General features: G+C 50.2%; 1 protein-coding gene across 3 annotated transcripts; it reads right to left on the reverse strand.

The window, feature by feature from the left end:
• Nucleotides 1–1155: 1155 nt before the first annotated feature.
• On the reverse strand, nucleotides 1156–10884 carry NMRAL1 (NmrA like redox sensor 1). Of its 3 annotated transcripts, none has more exons than XM_079719892.1 (6): nucleotides 10803–10884; nucleotides 10296–10369; nucleotides 6862–7100; nucleotides 3960–4209; nucleotides 2498–2688; nucleotides 1156–1446 (listed from the first exon to the last, which is right to left on the reverse strand). In XM_079719892.1, exons 2-6 carry the CDS (start codon nucleotides 10333–10335, stop codon nucleotides 1267–1269), a joined length of 900 nt encoding a protein of 299 aa, XP_079576018.1. In that variant the 5' UTR covers nucleotides 10336–10369; nucleotides 10803–10884; the 3' UTR covers nucleotides 1156–1266. The 3 variants fall into 3 exon arrangements, with proteins under 3 accessions (XP_079576018.1, XP_079576017.1, XP_079576016.1); XM_079719891.1 differs by lacking the exon at nucleotides 10803–10884 and adding an exon at nucleotides 10568–10618; XM_079719890.1 differs by lacking the exon at nucleotides 10803–10884 and having other exon boundaries at nucleotides 10296–10456.
• Nucleotides 10885–15817: the final 4933 nt, after the last annotated feature.

Consider the following 15817-nt stretch of genomic DNA (forward strand, 5'->3'; position numbering starts at 1 on the left):
GACCTGGCACAGCAGGCTCTCCCCTGGCTTGGTACTGGCCAAGGGCTGCTCCAGGATCTTGGCACGGTGAGTGACAGCCCCAGCAGGTGAGTTTCCCACACAGGGGCCTGGGGGACTTGGGCATCACAGGGCTGGACACAGATGACCTCTCATGTTCTCTTGCTGATACGGGTGGGCTTGGAAGCCCATGTCATCACATCCTTTTCCTCCTAACCTGCCTGGGAGGCTGCTCCCCTCAGACCGCAAGCTGTCCCTGTCCCACTACAGTGGGCCCCTCCTCCAGTGTGCCTCATTCCTCCTGCTCTCTGCAGCCCTATGTCAATCTGCAGTCATTCTGCAGATTTGTATCTGGCTCTCCTGCTAAACCAGGCTCAAGGCAGGGCGCATACTTTTCTGGTGAACATTGTATTTAGGGCCCAGCTTACACTGGTAGGTTGTCAAAGAAGTGCTTTTTCAATGACTCAGTTAATGAACGGATCGAATGAGTTTGGCTGCCCTGCTCCCCTTTCAATGCCTCTGCGGGTCCTGAGGCTGAGGCAGGGTCGTACAGATGCTGGTGGAGGTTTCACAAGTCCACGGAGACACTGGTTAGCCCGCCGGCTGTGTCCTCTGGGCCTTCATTTCTCTTCTCTAAAGCGAGCAGGAGAGGGAAACCGTCCAAATGCCTGGGGAGCTCAACCCGCCAAGCAGGGCTGGGTGGTTATTTCCCTGGTTTCCCTTCCCAGCCTTTGCTGCGGGCGGCATCACCTTTTCTCAGCAGTGTCCAAGTCTTATATGACCTGGGGTCCACAGAACTGCCACGTTCCTTCAAGGGTTTCTTTCCAGCCTGTTTTGCGATCACCCACATCTCGAGGCCTCTGCACCTGGGGGCCCAGGAGGCAGGAAAAGAGAGAGGGAGAAGGGGCCGGTCTTCCTGCCCTAAAACTCAAAGAAGGAACACGTGGGTGGCTGCACTCACGTTCTGGAGAGGAATGGCGTGTGTGCAGGGGTGTCTAACGTTGCTCCTGGCTGGCGGGGGTGGGAGTGGGGTCCTCAGCCCCCCCACTTGACTGGGTCCCCCACCACTTTATGCTTCCTGTTGGAACTTTCATGTCCTCAGGCAGATGCCACCCCAACCCCAGTCCCTGAAACAAAGCACTTTTCTTTTGGAAGCCATCTGTGAGAACAATGGCCTTTATTTAAAAAATAAACTTTCTTGTAACACAAAAAAGGATCACTGTGACTGTACCTCCCGTCCCCCCAGATGGGGTTGAGAGGTGGGCAGGGTCACAGTCCTGCAAAGTCCCCTTTGTGCTGCTCTAGCCACTGGTCCAGCGTCCTGGCCTTGGGGTTGAGCCTCAGGCTCAGTTCGATGTTGCGGTCGGGTTTCAGGGCATAGAAACGGAACATGTTGGCCAGGTCCTGGGCGCCGGGGAAGCCAAGCTTCTCGTAGTCTTCGGGGCTTATCTGGAAGCAGAGGGGAGTCTTTTAGGGTCGATCGGCATCTGCAGCACCCTGACCACGCTGTTGACACCTCAGTTCCTACCCTGGTCCCCACTAAGTTCACCTGAAAACCAGTCTATTATAAAGATGAAACGTCAAAAACCACTGTTCTAGGGCAATTTAAATCCTGTTCTTCCAAGATCACAATATGAAAACTTCTCAGTCCTTTCCAAATCAGAACTAAGCTTACGTCACATCTTGCTCAAAAAACCAAAGTTGTTCCCCTTTCCTGCCCAAACTGAATCTTAACTCCTCAGCTTCCAAATCCTCCATGACTGCCTCAGGCTTTCTTTGTTTAGAGAGTAATACGCAACCATTTAGTGCATGTTTTCTAGTGAAGTCATTGTGCCAAGGGAGCATTTACAGCAATTGTTCCATTCAATCCTCAACAGCAGCCTGAGGAGGGGGATACTCTCAGGGGCTGGGCCTCCAGTCACACACGGGTGGGTGTTAAGGTCTGGGAGCAAGATCTGAGTCCAAGGTCTGACTGGCCTGAAATGTGTCCTGCCATAGCCTCTCCCCCATCGTTGCTCTGCTTGGGTCTGGGGGCGCTCTACAGGTGGTTTTTGTCATTTAATGACTTGGAGTAGCCCAGATTTTCATAATGAGAAACAAGAAACAAGGCACCTGGGGGTCTGGACAGGAAGACAGAGTAGGCAAGGGTAGGAGGGGCCTGTGCCAGGCCAAGAAGGGGGGACCAGGATGGGGCCTACTCCGGCCTCCTTCCCCTCCCCGAGAGGAGCCCAAGACACCCTGCGTTTTCCCTCCTTGCTTTGGCCCCTACTGTCCCCTCTTCCTGGAACCCTTCCTTGCCACTTGATCAACTTGACAAAACCAGAAGTTTCACTCCGTGGCCACACCTGGCTCCTAAGAACAGCACGACATAAACGTTCACAGTGAGAATGAATTTGGCTTTACGTTGCTCAGAGCGCTAGGGCAGCCCTAGATGCCCCTTCCCTTCTACCCGCAAAGCCCCTCTGACCGCGGCTGCCAAGTCCCAGCCTGGGCCCTCCACCTTGGCATCTCGCACAGTCTTCCTGGTATGCCTGGAAAGCAAGGCAGCGTACTCCTCCACCGTGTGCCTGCAGGTGCTGAGCCCGATGTTCCGGCCGATGTAGTCTTCGGGCATCTTCAGCAGGCTGAGCACCATGGGGCCCAGGTCGGACACAGACATGCCATCCATGGGCACGTCACCCATGGGCAAGCCTGGGAGGGAGAGAGGGATGTGCTGGCATGCGTCTCTGAGGGGTCGGTCCCCACCGGCCAGTCGACTGGATGTGTGCACAGGCCAGCACCTGGCACGAGGCAGACACCCCTGGTGTCAGCAGGAGAAATGAGTCAGGAAATGGGACACGATCGAGCTCTGCCACCCGGCAGGCCATCCAAACCCTGGGAGCCCGGCTGTGCCCTTCCCAAGGTGGGGAGAACCCTGGGCCTGCCGCCCCTCTCAGGCCTGAGACGGGAACAAGAGGAAGAAGAGGAAGGGGCTTTGATAGGCACCTCTGAGAACGGGAGCTCCCAGGGTTCAGGCCCCCATACACTTCGTCAGACCCAAATCCCTGATAGGGACACCTGTGGTGGGGGGTGCTCCAAACACGAGCTCCACCGGCAGGAATGCTCGGTCAGCTGAGGCCAGGGCTGACCCCAGAGCAGCATGACGGGTGCTGATAAACATGTTAAATTAACGAGTGACTCCACCTGCCGAGGTGTGGTCTTGGGGATGGAGGCAGAGCTGTGTGCTGATGAGGCACCTGGAGTGCTCAGACCCTGCCCTGTAAAATTTCTGTGGCTGCCCATTCAGACGGCCCAGGGAGCCTGCGGGGGTGGAGCCTGTTCCAACTTAGAGACGGAACACAGGTGAATCTCTGATTATGGCTTTGCAAATCTCTGATTATGGCTTTGCAAACCGGTGTGCCAACACAAGGATGAGACTGCTCACCAGCAGGCAGGACCCAAGCGAGGGTGAGCAGCGTTCACGCAGAGGTGAGGGGCTGGGAGAGCTCAGACCCCTCCTGCTCCACCTGCTGAGCCACCTGCATTAACCCACTGCCCCCCGCCGGCAGGACACAGGTCGTACACGGTTCCCTCCAAGCTGTTTACAGATTTGCAAACAGATGTTGAGAAGAAAGTGCTTTCCTATTTCGGGAAATCTACAATTGGACCTTGCCTTCCAAATCCTCTCTTTATTTATGAAGCAGTAACGATAAGCACACTCTCTCCGTAAAGCTCTCCAACAGACAAAGCACTGCATCCCCAGACTCGGCAGATTTTCCCATGGCCCCGGGGAAGTCCGAGTCATGCCCATCTCACGGAACAGGACGCAGAGGCCCAGCATGGTCACACGCGTTGCTCGCAATGACAGCCTAATGTGAGCGAGCCAGAGCTTGGACCCAGAGCCCTCTGAGGACAAGCCCAGTGGGCCACCATGGCTCCACACAGTGAGAGGAGACGCCCGAGGAAGTGGGGAGGGCACTCACTCAGCAAGTAGCTCTTTCCATCTGGGGCTTTCTGGGGCAGGAAGCAGGAGAGGAGGTTCTCGAAATAGCAGGGCAGCCGCACGCTGGTCATGGGGACACCAATGTCCCGGAAATATTCCTCCACCTCCCCTTTGCCGTCAAAGTGTCCCGCTGCCAGTCTCCCTGCTGTCAGCTTCTTGATGTTCTCCAGACCACTGTAGACCACGTAGTGCAGGCCCAGGCGCTTGGCCAGATCGGCCAGCAGCTTTCCCTGGTGGGCAGGGAAGGAGAAACCACAAAGCTCAGAGGGAGGATGTGTGTCCCTATCATGGCACTGGCTCTCCCACCCCAGAGGCCACTGTGCCCGGTTCCAAGAGCCCTCTGATAAGGCTCCCTCTTCTGTGTGCGGCTCACATGGCGCCACATGCTCTACCACGGGATTATAAGCTTCCCACCACCCACATAGCCTTAGCGCCCCTTCTCTAGATCATCTGGGTCGTTCCACCTTCCAGTGTGCTGGACCACAGCCCACCGTGTGCCACCTGGGAGGGTGCGCACAGAGGCTTCCCACCTCTGCCTGCTCTCAGAGAGCATCTTGTCCCTGTGCTGGGCCGTCTTTCTGGGAGAGCCCCAACCATCCCCTAGGGAAGTGCTATGGCTCAGCAGTTAAGCACACAACACACACCACCTGGGTTCCGGACCAGCTCTGCAGCACACTGGCTGTGCCATCCAGGACAAGGGGTCTAACTGTTTTGGCCTTGTCGGTTAAATGGGGACAGAAACACAACCTCGTGCACAAGGCTGTGTAGGGCGCTGGATGGTGGCCTCCCAAAAGATATGTCCACGTCCCAAACCCCAGAACCTGTGAATGTCACATCATTTGGAAAAAGGTTTCTGCAGATATTTTTGTTAAGGAACTTGAGATCATCCTGGATTATCCTCGTGGGCCCTCAACCCAATGATGAGTGTCCTTATGAGAGATGGAAGAGGAGACACAGAGGAGAGGCCTTGTGTAAACAGAGGCAGAGCCCAGAGTGATGTGGCCTCACGGAGAGCTGGTACCACTGGGCGCCGGAAGAGGCAAGAATTGGAACCTCCCTTGGAGCCTCCAGACAGGGCAGGGCCAACACCTTGCTGTTGGACTCCTGGCCTCCAGAATGGGGAGAGAATAAATTCCTGTTGTTTTAAGCCACCTGGCTTGGGGTCATTTGTTATGGCTCAGGAGGTCTGGTTGACGAGATCTGCGTGAACCAGAAAAGCTGTCTCTGTCCACTCTCTGAGATGGGCTTCCATGTAAGACTGCAACTGAAGAAAGGCTGAGGACTAAAAACAAGTTTGGAGACCAGTGGTCCGGTCCAGTCTCCCTTTATTGTACACAGGAGGAACGACAGACCAGTGCAGGGAAGTCACGTCCACAGCCGCAACGGTGGGGAGATGTGGACGAGGCAGGACTGAAAGCCGACAGGCACGGGTCTCAGCCCAGTGCCTTTGCTGTGGCACCAGTCATACCTCCCACAAATACCTGAGTGCCTGCTATGTGACAGGCCCACCGCAAGTGTCCCCACCTTCCAAGAGACTTTAAAAAGATGCATGTTCGTCTCACATCCCTCCCCCCCCCACCTGGGCTCAATAACCACCCAACCAGAGAGAAGCTGGGTGGAAAACAGAATAAAGAGAAACAGAAAACATCTGAAAGGGGACATGGAGGACTTTTTGGAATGATGGAGATGTATTCTATTTTGATTAGAATGGTAGTTACATGGGTATATTTATTTATTTTCAAATTTCATTAAATTGTACAATTTAAAAGTTTACTTTTTATTTATTTATTTTTGGCCGCACTGGGTCTTCGCTGCTGTGTGTGGGCTTTCTCTAGTTGCGGCGAGCGGGGGCTACTCTTCGTTGCGGTGCGCAGTCTTCTCATTGCGGTGGCTCCTCTTGTTGCGGAGCACGGGCTCTAGGCGCACGGGCTTCAGTAATTGTGGCACGCGGGCTCAGTAGTTGTGCTCGCGGGCTCTAGAGCGCAGGCTCAGTAGTTGTGGTGCACGGGCTTAGTTGCTCTGTGGCATGTGGGATCTTCCTGGACCAGGGATCAAACCCACGTTCCCTGCATTGGCAGGCAGATTCTTAACCACTGCAACACCAGGGAAGTCCCTACATTTGATTTTAAGAAAATTATGGGTCAACAGAGTTTTTTAGAAAGTATAAAAAGTCACTGGATGACACAAAGTAGATTGTGGTTGCCTGGGGCTGAGGAAGCGGGGAATAGGGAGTGACCACTACTAGGTATGGTGTCTCTTTTGGGGTGATGAAATGTTCTGGAATTAGGTAGTGATAATGGCTGCACAACTTTGTGAATATGTTAAAAACCACTGAATTGTACACTTTAAAAGGGGGAACAGGGACTTCCCTGGCGATCCAGTGGTTAAGAATGAGCCTTCCAATGCAGGGGACGCGGGTTTGATGCCTGGTTGGGGAACTAAGATCCCACATGTCGCGGGGCAACTAAGCCCGTGCCTCAACTACTGAGCCGGTGAACCAGAACAAGAGAGAAGCCCACGTGCCGCAACAAAAGATGCCACGTGCCGCAACTAAGACCTGACGCAGCCAAAAATAAATAAATACTTTAAAAATAGTAATAAAATAAAAGCTTTAAAAAGAAAGGGGTGAACAGTATGGTACATGAATGATGTCTAAAAGAAGTCATCGGATGAGGAAGTGGCCACCTTCTGCCCTCATCAAAGTCTAGGAGGACTGCATAGAAGAGGAGGGGAAAGGCCTGCACTGTCAGTGGTCAGGCAGGGGTCAGCCCCTCTCTGGCAAGTCGGAGCTGCCCCGCAAGGGCAAGTAGAGACCTGGGAGTGCCTTTGAAGATGGCCTGCTCCTGCCCTGGCTTCCCCCACGCCCTCCCACCTGCCCTTACCTGCTTGACCTCCTGCTCCTGGCTGCAGTTCTCCCAGTAGTTGGTCACGATGAAGGTGGCGTGAGCCCCGATCAGGGCCAGCTCCATGCTGGCCTCATCATCCTGGTCTCCCTGCACTACTTCTGCACCTTGCAGCCTCAGCTCCTTCGCTGCCCTCTGCCTAGGGTCCCGGGTCACCACTCGGACCCTGAATGTCCCATCTTCCAGGAGTGTCCGGGCCACTGAGCCCCCCTGGGCACCTGCAGAGAGTCAGAAAGACCCGCAGGGTGGGACCAGCCTGGGAGCCTGCCAAGGGTGAGGCCTTGCAGGGAATCCTCCACCACAGCAACACACCTGGTACTTTTCACCTGTGATTCCCACTGTTTTGCCTCACACAATCTTTTAACTAACAGCTTCATTGAGATAGAATTCACATACCGTAACATTCATACTTTTATTTTATTTTTTTAAATACAATTTTAAAACAAATTATTTATTTATTTTTGGCTGTGTTGGGTCTTCGTTGCTACACGCAGGCTTTCTCTAGTTGCGGCGAGTGGGGGCTACTCTTTGTTGCGGTGCAAGGGCTTCTCATTGCGGTGGCTTCTCTTGTTGCAGAGCACGGGCTCTAGGCGCGTGGGCTTCAGTAGTTGTGGCACACGGGCTCAGTAGTTGTGGCTCACAGGCTCTAGGGTGCAGGCTCAGTAGTTGTGGCGCACGGGCTTAGTTGCTCCACAGCATGTGGGATTTTCCTGGACCAGGGCTCGAACGCGTGTCCCCTGCATTGGCAGGCGGATTCTTAACCACTGTGCCACTAGGGAAGCCCATATTCACCCTTTTAAAGTGTACAGTGCAGCAGCTTTTAGTACATTCAGAGTGTGCAACCATCATTGCAGTCAATTTTAGAACATTTTCATTGCCCCAAAAAAGAAAGTCCATACCCATCAGCAGTCACTCCCCATTTTCCCCTCCCCTTCAGCCCCTGGCAACCACTAATCTACTCTCTGTCTCTATGGATTTGCCTATTTTGGACACTTCACATAAATGGAGTCACACAATATGTGGTGTTTTGTGTCTGGCTTCTCTCACTTATGTTTTCAAGGTTCATCCATGTTTTAGCAGTCATCACACACCTTTTACAAAAATTTTAAAATGTATTATGAAATGTTTTTTTAATATTTATTTATTTATTTTGGCTGCGCCAGGCCTTACTTGCGGCATGCAGGTTCTTTAGTTGCGGCATGCATGTGGGATCTAGTTCCCTGACCAGGGATCAAACCCGGGCCCCCTGCATTGGGAGCATGGAGTCTTAGCCACTGGACCACCAGGGAAGTCCCTATTATGAAATATTTAGCACATACAAAAAAGGGATACTAACACCCATGAGCCCACCGCTTAGCTTAAGAAATAAAGTATCACCTATACCTTAAAAAAAAAAAAAGACTGAGGGGAATTCCCTGGCGGTCCAGTGGCTAGGGCTCTGCATTCTCACTGTTGAGGGCCTGGGTTTGATCCCTGGTCGGGGAACTAAGATCCAACAAGCTCTGCGGCACGGCCAAAAAAGAAAAAAAAGAGAAAATTATTAAAATCATCAAAAGGAAGAAAATAAAAATCATCCATAAATATATGTATAAGAACATTGGCTGCAAATAAATAAATAAATTCACTTCTTACCAAAGAAAAGAACATTGGCTGCAGTATTATTATCCATAGTGGAAGTTTATAGACAACCTAGATGTCCTTTGGTAAGAACCTGGCTAAATAAGTGATAAATCCATACAAAAGTGATTAAAAAGAATGTGGCAGGGCTTCCCTGGTGGCGCAGTGGCTAAGAATCTGCCTGCCAGTGCAGGGAACACGGGTTCGAGCCCTGGTCCGGGAAGATCCCACATGCCGCGGAGCAACTAAACCTGTGCGCCACAACTACTGAGCCTGTGCTCTAGAGCCCGCGATCCACAACTACTGAAGCCCGTGTGCCTAGAGTCCATGCTCCACAACAAGAGAAGCCACCGCAATGAGAAGCCTGCGCACTGCAACGAAGAGTAGCCCCGGCTCGCTGCAACTAGAGAAGGCTCGCACTCAGCAACAAAGACCCAATGCAGCCAAAAATAAATAAAAATAAATTTACAAAAAAAAAAAAAAGAATGTAGCAGATCTGTATGCATGACTTATGTGACCACAACATGTCCTGGAGTGGAAAAGGCAAACTGAAGAACTACAACTACCCTCATACAGTACTGGTGGGAATGTAAAGTGGTACAGTCGCTTTGAAAAAGTCTGGTAGTTCCTCAAAATGCTAAACACGGTCACCATATGATCCAGCAATTCCACTCCTAGGTATAATCCCAAGAAAATTAAAAACATATGTCCACACAACTTGTATGTGAAGGTTCACAGCAGCATTATTCACAATAACCAAAAGGTAGAAACAAATCAAATATCCATAATGGATGATGGATAAACACAATGTGGTGTATCCATATAATGGAATATTATTCAGCCATAAAAAGGAATGAAGTACAGATTCATGCTACAATGTGGATGAACCTGGAAAACGATGCTCAGTGAAAGAAGCCAGACACAAAAGGCCATGTACTGTATGATTTCATTTATATGAAATGTCCTGAATGGGCAAATCTTTAGACAATAGACTGCCAGTTTCCAGGGGCTGGGGAAATGGGGAGTGACGGCTAGTGGGTATGGGTTTTTTCGAGGGGTGATGAAATGTTCTAAAACTGATGGTGGTGAGGGTCACAGAGCTCTGTGAATACACTAGAAACCAGTGAATTTAACACTTTAAACACGTGAAGTGTATGGTATGTGATTTATACCTCAATAAAGCTGTTATATATTTTTAAAATATATAAAGAAAAAAACAGGTGGGGTAAAAATAAAACACTCCCATTTAATAAACAGTATCTTTTTTTTTTTTTTTTTTTTTTGCGGTACGTGGGCCTCTCACTGTCGTGGCCCCCGTTGGGGGCGTGCAGGCTCAGCGGCCATGGCTCACGGGCCCAGCCGCTCCGCGGCATGTGGGATCTTCCCGGACCGGGGCACGAACGCGTGTCCCCTGCATCAGCAGGCGGACTCTCAACCACTGCGCCACCAGGGAAGCCCTACTCAAGAAACTTGACAACAGTGATGGATGGGGTTTCGGGGACAGAGGTAGGAGGGAGATTTAATTTTGATATTATGTGCAATCACCTGTTACTCAAAGCTAAGTAATTTTTTAAAAAAATTCAAAGGGAATCGGCGCCCAGGTCCTGCCCCACGGCCCCACCCTGAGTCAGGGGTCCCAGCCATCTCATCGCTCCCTCCAGGACGCCGGGGACGTCTTCTGGAGCTGAGGGGCGGGCGCCCAGGCTCTGCGGGGTCGGACCGGCCTGACCCCTGCCCTGGGCTGGCCTTGGTGAGGGGTCCTGCGCTTCGGGGCCTCCGTTTGGGGTTTCGCTTACCTGTGGCTCCAAACACGACCACCAGTTTCTTGTCTGCCATGAGGCCGGGAGCCGGAAATGCAGTCCGGAGAGGTCTGAGGGCCATGAGGGGTGCAGAGTCGGTGAAGGGGCCGGGGGTGCCTGCCCGGAACGACCCCGCGCGCGCCGGGTAGGACCAAGGGTGCGGTCCGGCCGGGAGATGTCGGGACCCCGCGACCCCCGCCCCCTCGGGCCTGACCCCCCCCCCGGGTCCTACCCGCACCCGCCGCCCGGGTCCCCCAGGTCGGCTGTACCGCCTAGCCGCGGCCTAGGTGGGAAACGGTCCGGGAAATAGGGACCCCCGGTTTTGCAGCCGAGTCCACCGCCGAGGGGAGGGATGGAAGCCTGCGAGAGGCGCCGCCCCCCGCCCCCAGCTCCAGCTGCAACCTGGCAAAGTCACCCCTTCCCGACCACCCTGCGTGAAGGGACCCCAGGCTGGGCTGCTTCCGAATCCCAGCCGTCTGGGCCCTGACTCTGCGCGGAGCTGACCTGCCACCCCCCTCCGCGGACACAGATGGTTCGTCCCGGCTCCCGCTAGACTCAGCGGCAGATCAGGACCCGCCAGCCCCAGGCCTGCGTAAACCGAATTTGTGTAAATCGGATCTGACCGCAATGTACACGCCGAGAGCTGCTTAGCCGGATGCTGGGGGTGATGACTGTGCGAAGCAAAAATAAACACATAAACACATAATAAATAAATAAAATTTTATCTTGCATGAGCATCTGAACTTTAATATACGGGTGTCACCCAAAGACAAATAAATCTATATCTGTGAGTCTTAATACCCAAGGCTCTGTTTGAGTTCCTGTATGCCTGACTCACGTTTGAGGTTGCTACTACTTGCCCGTTTTGAATTCTATTTAACAGGAAAGAGATCTCTCTCTCTCTTTTTTTTTTTTTTTTCCTTTTTTTGGCCGCAGGCAACGTCATGTGGGATCCTAGTTCGCCGACCAGGCATTGAACCGTGCCTCTGCAATGGAAGCGGGGACCGCCAGGGAAATCCCCAGAAAAGAGATTTCTTTGTGTTCAACTAAAACTCAAAAATGGCCCTCTCACTCCTCTTCGGAAATTTATTGCTGACTGAATAAAAGCATTAATTTTTTTCCTTTCATTTATTCCAAAATGTGTACTGACTCCTCAGGGAATGTCAGCTTCCTGACAGTAGGCACTCGTCTGTGTTCACTGCTGAGTTCCCAGCACTTAAAATAGTACCTGGCACAAAGTAGTCGCTCAATAAATATTTGCTGACCGACTGGCTGTCTAAACATCTACTAGAACTGTAGTCACAGGGAAATCAAAGTAAAACTGGTGCTGTTTTCCCGAATCTAATAGTGGAAATAACCCACCAGGTAATGTGTATTTTATGTATGTAAAATATTGGTCTTTATGTGTTGTAAGATGCGTTTATTTATTTTAATAAATCCTCATTTATGTTTGTGTTTACAAGTGAAGGTGGTGTCTAAATAGAGTGTTTAAATCTTGCATTGTCGCCACACCCTGTTATGTATGTCTCTGAGCTCAGACTGCAAAGTTTGCCAGGAATACTTCCTCCCACCACCTTAGATAGGGCTGACTCCTACTCATTCCTTCATGCGCCACATAACCACCACTTCCTCCAAGAAGCCATCCCTGACCCCTAGGCTAGGGTAACTACTATTTCACTCCCATCTCTATTCCACTGGCAACATTGTCTCTACCATATTAGACCCAGAGCTTCTTAAGAGCTGGCCCCATGTCTTTTTTGTCTCTGTCTCTCTCCCTCCTGGCACAATGTCCAGCACTTAGTAGGAACTCAATAAATACTCACTAAATGGAACCTAAGTGCATATTATTCTGATAAAAGATGAGTTTTTTCTTTAACTGCATGGGTTAAACCACAAAACTCGACGTTCCGAGGTCTCCACTTTAAGGAAATAAATCCAAACAAGGAGATCCCTAGTGGGACCAGCTGCATAATTTGCAAGGCCGAGTGCAAAAAGAAAATGTGGGGCTCCTTGTTTTAAAATTACCAAGAACAGTGATAGCAGAGCATTAAACCAAACCCAAGGTCCTTCTGAGCCTGGGACCCAGTATGACTGCTCCAGTCATAAGCCCATGAAGTTGATCGGCCCTGGTCCCTAGGTTTGAGAGTAGCAGCCCAGGGCCTGGCTGGGGCCTGAGCAACTCCAGTGCCCTTGGCCTTGCTGAACCTGAAGCTTGGAAATCAGTGCAGGCAATGAGTGGCAGGGAACAGCATCTCTGCCCTGGGCTTCTGGTCAGTGGTGCTGGTGCCAGGGAGCTGTCCCGAAGTTGGTGGGCAGACAGGCAGCCTGGGCAAAGGTCTTGTTTCTTGAAGCCCCAGCTACCCACCTCAGGCGGTTCCCTGAGGCCTGAGGGAAGAGATCTGGCTATTGACTGGCATATGATCAGCCGTGACTCAGCACCTCCTGTGGGACTTTATATCTGATAAAGGACTTCCCGCAAAGCATTTGCCAGCAGCTCACTCAGCCAAGTGACATGTACTAATGATGATAACAGTGGGAACCCTTCTCTGGGCTTCTCCTACATGTCAGGCACAGACTTAGCCCCACATTATCTCATTTTAACTCTTGAGCAACCCCTCCTTCAATCAGTGCCACTCGGTTTAATTCAATTTTACGTGTGCATGTTTGGGGCAGGGGGCAGTTTTAAGATTCATTCTTTTTTTTTCTTTTTTTTTGGCCATGCAGCATGGGCATGCAGGATCTTAGTTCCCTGACCAGAGATGGAACACATGCCCCTTGCAGTGGAAGCACGGAGTCTTAACCACTGGACCGCCAGGGAAGTCCCAAGATTCATTCTTTTATTTTTTTTTAAGTTAATCCTGTTGAGTTTTTTGTTTTTTTAAAAATATTTATTTATTTATTTGGCTGCACCAGGTCTTAGTTGTGGCATGTGGGATCTTCGTTGCAGCATGCGGGATCTAGTTCCCTGCCCAGGGATCAAACCTGGGCCCCCTGCATTGGGAGTGCAGAGTCTTAACCACTGGACCACCAGGGATGTCCCAAGATTCACTCTTTTAAATTTGATTTTGATAGCATAATGCATTTATTCATTCTCATAAAAAGTTTAAATGGTACAGATATATAGCACAAGTGAGCCTTGACATCCCTCTGTCATTCTAGTGTGTAAACCTTCCCTCTTTTGGATGCATTTACATGCCTAAACATGAACAGGTAGAAAGATAACATTTTGTAGTTAAAAAAATAAAACAGAAAACAATTTTTAATATAAAAAATAAAAGAGATTGTTGACTAAAAAAATTAAATAGCCAGGGCTTTCCTGGTGGTGCAGTGGTTGAGAGTCCGCCTGCTGACGCAGGGGACACAGGTTCGTGCCCTGGTCCGGGAAGATCCCACATGCTGCAGAGCGGCTAGGCCCGTGAACCATGGCCGTTGAGCCTGCGCGTCCGGAGCCTGTGCTCCGCAACAGGAGAGGCCACAGCAGTGAGAGGCCCGTGTACTGCAAAAAAAAAAAAAAAAAAAAAAATTAAATAGCCAATCTAAGAAAGAAATGGAAAATTTCATTCGCATCAACCTGAGCTCTGAGAACTGTTCCAAAGAGGTAAGGTAGGGGGCCAGAATATACGTGATTTTGATGAAGGGTTACATGCAGTCAAGCACACATCCTGGGAGAAGGCTACTGCTATTCATGAGGAACAGATATCTTAGTTAATGGTTTTAGTGCTTTTCTAAGTATGGGAAGATACAGGAAACTGGGTTCATAAAAATTTCCCCTGAAAATATCTCAGGGCGATTTCTGTCAGTTTTCCTAGAGCACAAAGTGCCTCATCCTGATCTTTGCCCTTTCAGGGTGGGTTGTAGGTCAGTGACTGTAGTGGCTAATGACTCAATTCTTGTAGAACTGGCTGGTGGGCAACATTCTTTATTTTACAATCTCCTCCCTTTCAGTCTTAATTTCAACCAAGTTTTGGGAGGCATTTTGTGACCAGTTTGTCCCATGGAACTAGGAATGCTCATTCTCAGGTCAGGATTTCATTGATAGGCCACTTAATGTACTGTTACTGGACTAGGCCCTGTTTAGAGTAGTCAAAAGCCTCTGGACCACTTGTCTTACAGTCTGTCATGGTCAAGGAAATGGTTCCCTCTTGTTGCTTCTTCCCATATGTAGAGTTACACTATTACAATCATTCATCTTATAGAAGTATATATAAGGTCAATTGTTTCAAGTTGCTTAATTGTCATTAATTTGATGTGAGGCTCAGTCACACATTTGATAATGCAAGAAACATTAATCTTGTAAACGCAGAATACAAGTAATTCAGCTAGTTACATTAATAAAGTCATAAATAAATATTTAAGCTAAGAACTTCCATTAGGTGCAACCCAGTATCTCCCCCAAGATATCTGCATCCTGACCCCTTACAGGATTGAGAAAGGAATTTTATTGTCTCAGGAGTTTCAGGACTGGCTTCAGAAGGAGAAAAATGGATATTTATGGTTGAGCAGGTATTTCTGCCGCTAGGGAGGGCTGGTTAATGCATAAAGCAGATACACAATGCACACTAGAGGGGAGGGAGGAGGCCCAAACAGAATTTTTTTTTTTTGGCCAAGTTGTGAAGCTTGTGGGATCTTAGTTCCTTGACCAGGGATTGAACCCGGGACCTGGGCAGTGAAAGCACAGAGTCTAACCACTGGACGACCAAGGAATTCCCAGAATTTTTCTTGTCTTAAAATGTGAATTTTTACTTCATCAGGATCATACTGAATATATTTTTCCCCCAAATTTTATTATGAAAATTTGTGAACATAAAAAAAACTTGAAAGAACTCTATAGTAAGCAGCTATATATTAATACCACTTTCATTCGTTTTAGGGCTACTCTTCCTTGCGGTGTGAGGGCTTCTCATTGCGGTGGCTTCTCTTGTTGTGGAGCATGGGCTCTAAGTCTGAGGGCTTCAGTTGTTGTGGCTCTTGGGCTTAGTTGCTCCGTGGCATGTGGGATCTTCCTGGACCAGGGATCAAACCTGTGTCCTCTGCATTGGCAGGCAGATTCTTAACCATTGGACCACCAGGGAAGTCCGAAGGGCAGAGTCTTCACTACCGGACCTTCAGCGAAATCTCACCACTTTCATTCTTAACGTTTTGCTATATTTGCTTTATCAGATATCTATCTAGCCATCAACTAATCTTATTTTTTAATGTTTTTCTAATGAGCTGCAGACATCAGTAGTCTTTTTTTTTTTTTTTTTTTTTTTGCAGTACGCGGGCCTCTCACTGCCGTGGCCTCTTCCGCTGCGGAGCACAGGCTCCGGACGTGCAGGCTCAGCGGCCACGGCTCACGAGCCCAGCCGCTCCGCGGCATGTGGGATCTTCCCAGACCAGAGCACGAACCCGTGTCCCCTGCATCGGCAGGCGGACTCTCAACCACTGCGCCACCAGAGAAGCCCCCGCATCGTCTTTTGATAGACGTTTAGGTTGTTTCAAGGTTTTCACCGAAATGCTGTTGCAATGACCTTCCTTGT

This window comes from Hyperoodon ampullatus (assembly GCF_949752795.1).
Source record: "Hyperoodon ampullatus genome assembly, chromosome: 14".
Taxonomy (NCBI): Eukaryota; Metazoa; Chordata; class Mammalia; order Artiodactyla; family Ziphiidae; genus Hyperoodon; species Hyperoodon ampullatus.